The following is a 10,182-nucleotide window of genomic DNA, read 5'->3' on the forward strand; positions in this document are numbered from 1 at the left end:
AGAGAATAAGAGACTACAGAGGGATTAGCTCTCAAATTGTCAGCTCTGTCACATCTCTTCCACAAAGACACAAAGATCTTTATAGAAGAGAGAATAGCCGGGCGGTGGTGGCGCACGCCTTTAATCCCAGCACTCGGGAGGCAGAGCCAGGTGGATCTCTGTGAGTTCGAGGCCAGCCTGGGCTACCAAGTGAGTTCCAGGAGAGGCGCAAAGCTACACAGAGAAACCCTGTCTCGAAAAACCAAAAAAAAAAAAAAAAAAGAAGAGAGAATAGAAAGATTTTTAAGAGCCAGAAGTGGTGGGTGACTTCAAGGAAGCAGTGTTTTCTTTGAACAACAGGAAAGTTGCACATATGAACTCCCAGTGATTGTGACAGCACACACACACAACACCTGTGCAAACTCAAAATGGATGAAATCCTGTTATGAATGGAAGGATGTGAGGAGAAAGTCTTATCCTTAGCTGAGGACCTATTGGTATTTGCAAGCTGCTGGACAAGGGAGAGTCTGTTTCCTTTAATGACATGACCCTTGGTGGGCTGATCATATTCCAGGGCAAGCTCCACACTAAAGAGTAGTTGGGCAGTACAAACTAGACTTGATGGGTTTAAAAATATAGATAGAGGACATGAGGTTGGATGGATAGAGATGTGGAAGTGGATCTGGGAAGCACTGGATAAGGATGGTGAATATGATCAAAATACACTATGATGTTTTCAAAGAATTAATAAAATATTTAAAATTCAATTTGTTTAATATGAAGTTAAATAGAAGCCTCACCAACAAAATGAACCATGTGAAGGACAACATATCAGGCCTTAAAGACAAAGTAGAAGAATTGGAACACCCACTCAAGGAAAATGAGAAATTTAATAGAACACATGATAAGAAAATACAGGATATTTGGGACAGTATAAAAAACACAATTATGTGCATAGAAAATGGAGAATTCCAAGGAAATATAAGAATGGGAGAGACTATAGGGAAGGTGTATATGGTCAAAGTATATTATATATATGAATGAAAATATCTTTATGAAATCCATCACAACATTCAATGAATATATGTTAAAAAGGAAAATTGACATCCATTTGAAATGTAAAGTTTTTCAAACATTCTTCATTTAAACAGAGCATCTGTCACAAGCAAATAAATTCTAATTCAAGCAGTTGTTTGTGTTGATAGTTTTTAAACTGAGAGTATAGTATTTAAATATACCAGTGACATGTTTTTATTCAATGGTGTGTTTTTATTGTAGACACTTTTTCAGATAGTCCTGTATATTTCTACTTCTCCCTGATAACATACCATTTATCTTTGATTTTTGCCAATTTTCTTGCTTTTTTAAAAAATTGACTATATAATGAATTTTGGCCATTTTCACTCCTATTGCTCTCTTTTATCCCCTCCCCTCTCCAGCTGAAGGCCTTTTTCTTTGTAAGAAATCTCCCTCCAACTTTGGTGTCTCTTTTGTGACACACTGTATTTAAGAAAGGTGCTTGTAAGAGCATGGGTAGGGACTTATGTACTCTAGCACAAACAACTTATCAGTGGCTACAACACTAAGTGATACCCACCCCTCCAGCAACCATTAATTGCTCATGGTTCACAGTGATGAGTGGGGCCTTATGAGCTCCATTCCCACCCGTAGTGCAGTGTTGATGGGCCCAATTTTGCACAGCTCTTATTCAGATAGCCACAACTGCAGTGAGTTTCATGAGTGCAATGGCCTTGTAATGTCCAGAAGGCACTGTCTTCCATCACTGTTCCCTATCTTTTGGCTCTTATATTCTTTTTACCTACCCCAACATTCCCAGAGCCCTGGGGGGTTGGCACAGATATTTTATGTAGGGCTGAGCACCCAACACTTACTTGTTCTCAACACTTTGACTAGTTTGAATCTCTGCTTTAACCACAGCCCACTGCATAAAGCATCTCCTCTGAGCAATGTTAAGAGCAGCAATGATCTACAGTTATAAAAACAAGTATTTAGAAGGTAGTTTGACATGTTAACTTAACAAAGTAACAGTAATAAGTTTCCTCCTATGGTCTACAATCTTCCTGTTATAGGCTCTTGACTGGGTTTTCAGTCATAGGCATGCGATTCCTCATCTGGAGCAGGCCTTGAACTGAACCTGAAAACAGTTGGTTACCTACATAATAGTCATGCTACTATTACAAAATGAACATGTTTTCCCAGGCAGGTCTTATTGTAGTTCATGGGGTCACATCTCTGTAACTGTTGTTGACTCTTCTCTTCCAGCAGCCTTCCCCACCTTCCAAAATTGTGAAAGCTAGCCACCCGGGAGGACATTTCTAGGTTAGTTCTAGCTTGATTTCTCTATAGTGTGCAACTAAAGTGTGAGGTGTCTTAGGCAATGTGGCTTTGCCAGCTGATTCTGGCGAGCAATGAAGAGCAGTGATGATTGCCTATACTGTTCTGGGGGTTTCTGGCATCTTCCTGGTCAACAGTATATGGGGAATTATCTTATATGAGGTACTAGCATTTTTATTTAATGCTGATTACTTTTTTATAATTCGGGACATTTCCTGTAACAAGAGCCATGAGGGTTTCTTTTTTCTTTTCTTTTTTTCTTTTTTTTGTGTGTATGTATACATCTGTCATGAAATCTGGGAGACTTATTATCAGCGCATCACTGATATAGTGATAACTGTCCAATCATACTTTCTTCTGATCACTTACATTTTGCAAGAAGTTGGAAATATTTAACCCCAATACTTAGGTTAATCACACTTAAACTCGGAATCTCAAAGATTTTTCTCTTACATTTCCATTTCCCACTAATATTTTGTCTCTTTAAAATCAACATAGTCATATTCAGCAATATTTCTCTAATAGTAACACTGGATTCCGGATGCTGTGATTCTAAGAAACTTCTATCTAAGTGATAATTCATTTAATTTCTGCAACTGTATCAGAAAAGTATTTGAAGCATCATATACCACAGATGAAACCACAGAGCCATGGAGTTTGTACAATTTTTCCAAGTTCATATATTTTAGCACTAGCAGTGTGACTGTGGACCTCACATTATCAACCTTTACATTGTATGAATTAATTGTACCAATGATAAGCCTTTTCATAATCTTATTTGGTTCTCAGCACTTGAAATTCATTATTATCATTTCATAGAAAATAACTGCGTATAACAAAGTCCCTAGATTAATAACCATAAACTATAAAAAAGTAACTAAAATATGGAAATCTCAATCTCAATCCAGAGCACCTTTTGTGACTGAATTAAGGAGTCACCCAAATGTGATCAGCAGACAGTCCAATAGTGTTGAATTTCTATCTTGTTCTAGGTACCCACTTAATGTTCTTATTTTTAGTTTAAAAATATTATTAGTGTCATTTCACTGTATGAAACAATGTACACACATACACGAAACTTTAGCTACATCTATTCCTTCATTTTCTTCTTTTGATTTCCCCTCAGTTGTCTCCCTTTGTCTTCCCAGATAGTCAGTCATCTTACCACTTTCACAAATATATACGTGTGTGTGTGTTTAAATCTACATTCTACACACAAAAGAAAATATACCATTTTTCTTATCATTATGATTTCTAGCCCATCTATTTTCATTCAAATGAAATATTTCATTATTCATGGCTGAATAAAACTCCATTGCATATATATACCACATTTTCTTTATATATTTATCTGTGATGGGCATCTGTAATGGTTACAGATTTTTTACTATTATGAATAATGTTTCAATAAACATGGATGTGAAAGTGTCTCTGGTATGCTAGTTTTGAATATTTTGACTATATACCTGAGTATAGCTGAGTCATATCATGTTTCTGTGATTTCTCAAACTATCTGATTGACCAGGTCCAAAGCTCATGACAACCTTTTAAGCATCTATTTGCACAGGAATATATCAAGCAAGAAAGAAATGAAGACTGCCTATCAGTGAGAGGCCCAAAAAAGAAGCTACAAGCCTATGGAAAAATTAGAACACCATTTCTTCCATGTAAATTTCCTGATAAACTGTTTCTCAAATTTGGCAAGCATTTTCTTTCTATGTCATTTATCTTAGTCTTTTTGTTTGTTTTTCATCTTGTAACACTTTTGGTCTCTTGGGCTCCTGCTCAGTACCATCCCAAAGCATCAGAAGGAGGAGGGAGGAATCAGGACTAGAGGAGGGAGGTAGTGTATAGAGGAATCTTTCCTAGTTTGTCAGAGTTCCCTGATCATGGAAGGAAGAGAAGGTGGAGTTTCCATAGCTGCTTTATTTGTCCTGTTACCTCAACGCTTCTTTTCATTTATTCCCTAAGTACTCTTCTAGCTAACATGGACATCTTAGAAGGACTCTAATAAGTTAAGGACATATGAAAAAGTAAGTAGAGTCTACTGTGTGATAATTCCTTGGCAAGGGGTCATTTTTTCCATAATTTCTTTATTTCCACAAAGAATAGTCATCTAACTATTCCTTTCTATACCTACTAAAACTCCAAAATCTAGTTTATATTATCTACCTCTGCCACTTCTGTTGATGATAATTTCTTCTTTTTTTATTAAAAGCTTGTTATTATTTATTCATATTATTCTTACCTCCCTACAGCCCTTATGATCTGTCACTTCTACTTCATATTTTCCATATTCTAGAAATCATCACATAGTCTTCTGTCATTGACACTGCTTCTACAAAGTAAGTTCACTCTACCTATATGTCACACCTTTATTCTAGAGAAGGTCTACTTTCCCTGACCTTAATCTAACTTGTGGTTTTTTAATTGTGCTTTTTTTTATCCTTGAGAATTTCATATAGGTATACAACGAAATACGATCATATCAACCTCCATTTCCTCCTTCAGTTCCCCTATATACCCCATGTATCCCCCTTCGAAAACTTCATGTCAGTTTTCCTTTTTTTTCTTTTTGATATCCACTAAATCCAATTGGTGCTATATGTGTATGAATGTGAGGCTACCCACTGGTGCATGGGAAATCCACTAGTGGGAATGTTTTCATTGTCTGTCAGACCTACAATCAATGTAGATTCCCAAATGTGTCAAATTCTCTCAAAGATCTATTTACACTCTCTATAGATGATCATTTCCACACAAATTCTTCATGTATTTGACTTGTACTGTATTCTGTTCCTTCAATCTTCAATTTATCTGTTCTGTTCATGTTATATCTTCCTTCATTTTCTACCCAGCAGTCATATTGTCTTTGCCAATCATTAACTAAATAAATATTGCCAGAAGGTGAAATGGACACATCAAAGCATAATTCCTTCATACTGAATATGGACAGCTTTAGAGGGATAATAATTATGGGAATGAAATGTTAATGATAAAGATTCCTTGGGACAGCTTGAGTATTTTTGATAATGAAAGGTATATGTGCCAAGTAACAAAGTGGAAGAATACCACGACAGGCTAAGAAAGAGGAATCATTGACAGATGACTAGTCTATGGTAGAAAAGTGAAAAGAAGACATATTTTGAAGCTGCATTGGAAGGTTTTGAATGTGTTTTCCTAAGTTGGATGGTCTTGTGGTTAGTGATTTCTGCACAAGTATTACTCCAGAAACAATCTGATGTTAAAAAGCCTCATGTTTAGGTGGAAAGAACAGAGAACAAGTAAGAGGCTATAAAATCAAGAAGTAAAATGGACCTGGTATTAGGAACTAGGAAGACGGTAGTAGAACCAGGACAGGAAAGAGGGTGCAGCCATGAGAGATAACTAAGGAGGCAACTTAGACAGCTCTTGAGTTAGCTATGATGGGATATAGGGTAGTAGGAAGATGAGTATAAAAATATCTAGAAAATGTCCAGATCTCTGGCTTAGGTAACATATCACTCATTGTCATAAAAGAGGTTTGGAAAAGCATAATTATTTTCTACACGTATATTTAATAAATTCAATAACACACAGAGGACTTTGTCCATTTTTTTTGTTTCAATGAGGACATATGAGCCACCCCAAATTCATAGCTCCTTTTTAACATCCACCTGAGCAACAGTAGTAATTTTATGTACAGATTTTAATGGAAGTGATAAGAGGCACACTACCAGCCCTATGAGGAGGATAGGAAGGAAAGGATAGATAGTGATTATATGAAGACATGCTTCTACAAACAAAGATTGAGTCAGCTGTGTTGATGGAGACTGCACCAGGATCAGAGCTGCACACTGACACACAGAATTGTGCTTCAAAAATACACTGGTAAAAATACCATGACAAGATGTAATGTTCTGGGGAAAGCAGTGGAAGATGATGAAATAGCTATGTGCTTTGTCAAAGAGTTTTAACAGCCAACAAGGCACTATGGATGGGTTTTAAATAAAGGAGTAAAATCTGATGATTTAAACTTTAGGGGACAGATCGTAAGTATAGACAATTGATAGTTTATATATAAAAAGATTTCTTTTCCAGATTTTAAAATATGAAAGTAGAAAATATTAAAAGTTGAAGATGAAGGTCTGAGACCAAGGGGGTCAAAAGCATAATGAGTGGCATATGAGGAAGGTATGGAGGCAGATGGTAGTGGTTAAGGTCATGAAGGACAATTGTAGCTGTCAACTTTCCATTTATGAAACCAACATATTGGTAATGCTGTTACTGAGAGAAATATCAAATGCCCAAGGGTTGATTTCCTAGTCTAAAAAGATAAATGCAGCTCCAATATTAGCAGGTTACTAGAGTTTGCTTTGTGAGTACATTCTTCCCCTGCCGTTTCTAGGCCCAGGCAATAGAAGAAATGCGGAAGAAACTTCTGGGAGGAAAAACATTCAGATATACAGCAGACTCCAGTCCATTCTCTACTGTGATCATTCTCTCCCCTCCTAATGCCCTGACCATAGAAGACATTGACTGAAAATAAACTTTTATTCATATGAACTGTTATGTGGGAATGTCAACTTTTCTCACACATCAGACTAAAGAAGGCTTGAGGTTTTGGAAGGGAAAGTTCTGACTTTGTTATCAAGAAAAAAAAGAGACTGCTCTACTGACTGTTTGCTTCCTTGACCTTGATGCTAATGGAATGACACTACTCTGAAAGAGAGTTAGCCAAATTTTCAGAACCAATGGACTTTTCAGTCCTCAGGTCATCCAGCACCTACTTCATGACCTGATATCTAGGTGAGTTCTAGACTTTCTTTGTAAGTTTAAATTATGTGGGACTTGAGCCCTATAATTGCTGTAACCTTTGGTGTTCTGCCACAGTCTCCCTTCTTTGCAGGAAAAGCTTGAATTCCTAGTTGAACTCACAGATTCCTGCTCTTAAATATAAATCTGGAGTGCATGTCACCTGAATATTTCATAGATTCTAAAGTCTCGAATTTCTGATTCCACTTCTTAAAATCTGTGTAATTTTTCTTTTTTTAAATTTCTCATTATATAGTTTTATTTGTATGGGTGTTTTGACTGCATCTATGTCTGTGTATCATGTGTATGCATGGTACCCATGGAGGTGAGAAGAGGGCACTGGATTCTGTGGAACAGGAGTTACAGATGGTTGTACACTGCCATGTGGGTGCTGGGAATTGAACCCAGTTCTCTGGAAGGGCAGCTACTGCTCCCAACCACTGAAACATCTTTTCAGCCTCACACTTAACATTTTAATATCTTGATTTCCTTGGGTATAAAAGGGATTATTAGTGATAGCACCTCAGAGTTGTTCTGAAGAGCCACCAATACTACCAATGTTTTAAAACAATGCCTCTAATATTAATACATAGTAGATATTCAATTGTGTTATATATGGTTGCTATGTCCTCTTTGTGTAATTTACTTCCTCAAAAAGGAGATATCATAGAGCTTATGATAAATTCTCACTTTAGGGAAGCCTAAAAATCCTACTTTTTTTATTTTAGGTGTTTTTAAAATTACTTCTATGAAAATGCATCACTTCTATGTTTAACCATCAACATTTATTGCTTTGATTTCTTTTTCTTGCCTTTGTATAGCACTAAAAGAGTGACATTAGGACTATCATCTTTTTTTTTTCTTCTTTTTTACCTGGTATCTCTCAGTGCAAGCTTCTCCAAGAGCCAGGTCCACTTTTACTGTGCCTGTAATACACAGTAATTTATTTATTTTATTTTTTTTTATTAAGGAATTTTTTTACTCACTTTACAGACCAATCACAGATCCCCTCCCTCTTCCCTCCTCCCCCCACCCAGCCTTCCCTCCCCAACATACCCCCATTCCCTCTTCCAACAAGGTAAGGCCTCCCATGGGGAGTCAGCAGAGCCTGGTACATTCAGTAGAGGGAGCTCCAACGCCCTCCCTCTGCACCAAGGCTGTGTAAGGTGTCCCACCATAGGTAGTGAACTCCAAAATGACAACTCATCCATCAGGAATGGATCCTGATCCTACTGCCAGGGGGCCCCTTAAGCAGATAAAGCTACACAACTTTCTTGCTTATGCAGAGCATAAGTCCTGTCCTAGTCTAGTCCTGTGGAGGCTCCACAGCTGTTGGTCTAAATTTCATGAGTGCCCACTAGTTTGATTTGATTGTCTCTGTAGATTTCCCCATCATGATCTTGATGCCCCTTGCTCATAGAATCCCTCTTCTCTCTTCAACTGGACTCCTGGAGCTTGGCCTGGTGCTTGGCTGTGGATCTCTGCATCTGACTATAATTTATTTTTGTTTGTGTTTTCTTGGCTCATTACTCAACTCAGTGAACGGCTGCTATTAACTGTATGTACCACATGTATTGCAGGCTATCAGAGTAAACTCACCAGGCTAGATTCTTGCTGCTGCTTTCGTCAGACACTTTTGTGTCCTCTCTTGAAGAGCAGTAAACAAGACTGAAAGCATGGAGCGAAGGAACCACAGTGGGCGAGTGAGTGAATTTGTGTTGCTGGGTTTCCCAGCTCCTGCACCACTGCGGGCACTACTGTTTTTCTTTTCTCTGCTGGCCTATGTGTTGGTGCTGACTGAAAATGCACTCATCATTACAGCAATTAGGAACCACCCCACCCTCCACAAACCCATGTATTTTTTCTTGGCTAATATGTCATTCCTGGAGATTTGGTATGTCACTGTTACAATTCCTAAGATGCTTGCTGGCTTCATTGGTTCCAATCAGAACCGTGGACAGCTGATTTCCTTCGAGGGATGCATGACACAGCTTTACTTTTTCCTGGGATTGGGTTGCACTGAGTGTGTCCTTCTTGCTGTTATGGCCTATGACCGCTATGTGGCTATTTGTCACCCCCTCCACTACCCTGTCATTGTCAGTAGTCGGCTGTGTGTGCAGATGGCAGCTGGATCCTGGGCTGGAGGTTTCGGCATCTCAATGGTTAAAGTTTTCCTCATTTCTCGTCTGTCTTACTGTGGCCCTAACACCATCAACCACTTCTTCTGTGATGTTTCTCCATTGCTCAACCTCTCATGTACTGACATGTCCACAGCAGAACTTACAGATTTTATCTTGGCCATTTTTATTCTTCTGGGGCCACTCTCTGTCACTGGAGCCTCCTACATGGCCATCGCTGGTGCTGTGATGCGCATCCCCTCAGCTGCTGGCCGCCATAAAGCCTTTTCGACCTGTGCTTCCCACCTTACTGTTGTGATCATCTTCTATGCAGCCAGTATCTTCATCTATGCCAGGCCTAAGGCACTCTCAGCTTTTGACACCAACAAGTTGGTCTCTGTACTCTATGCAGTCATTGTACCACTGCTCAATCCCATCATTTACTGCTTGCGCAACCAAGAGGTTAAAAGAGCTCTACGTCGCACTCTGCACCTGTACCAGGGCCAGGATGCTAATGACAAGAAATCTGACAGAGGTGGTTAGGTAGGGAGGAGTTGATAAGTCTGGTAAAACTGGGTTCTATTCTTTCATTTCTTCCTTTGTTCTTTTGTTCATTCGTTCGTTCCTCCCTTCCTCCCTCTCTTCTTCTCTTCCTCCCTCCCTCCCTCCCCCCTCTCTTTAAGTCTAAATCAGGGGGATTAAGTTAGGAGTCAGAGTTTGTAGTTCCTGAAACTAGTCAAGAAAAGGAAAAAGCATTTCAAGGTAGAGGTTGGCTTTCTGCGGGAAAGGGCTCTATCCCGGTATTGTTTGACAGTTGTAGCTCATACAAATCAAGTGCATTAAAGGAAGCATGGGCTACAAGAAGGAAAGCACACAAGCCAATAACTAATCTGTGAAATAACTGAAGCCCAGAAGGTGAACATTCTGTTGTGAGTTT

General features: G+C 38.6%; 1 protein-coding gene across 1 annotated transcript; it reads left to right on the forward strand.

Moving 5' to 3' along the window:
• Positions 1 to 8,804: 8,804 nt before the first annotated feature.
• LOC131900606 (olfactory receptor 226) lies at positions 8,805 to 9,788 on the forward strand. The gene has a single exon (XM_059251910.1). The coding sequence runs from the start codon at positions 8,805 to 8,807 to the stop codon at positions 9,786 to 9,788; it is 984 nt and encodes a 327-aa protein (XP_059107893.1).
• Positions 9,789 to 10,182: the final 394 nt, after the last annotated feature.

The sequence above is a fragment of the Peromyscus eremicus genome, chromosome 1 (assembly GCF_949786415.1).
Source record: "Peromyscus eremicus chromosome 1, PerEre_H2_v1, whole genome shotgun sequence".
Classification (NCBI taxonomy): domain Eukaryota; kingdom Metazoa; phylum Chordata; class Mammalia; order Rodentia; family Cricetidae; genus Peromyscus; species Peromyscus eremicus.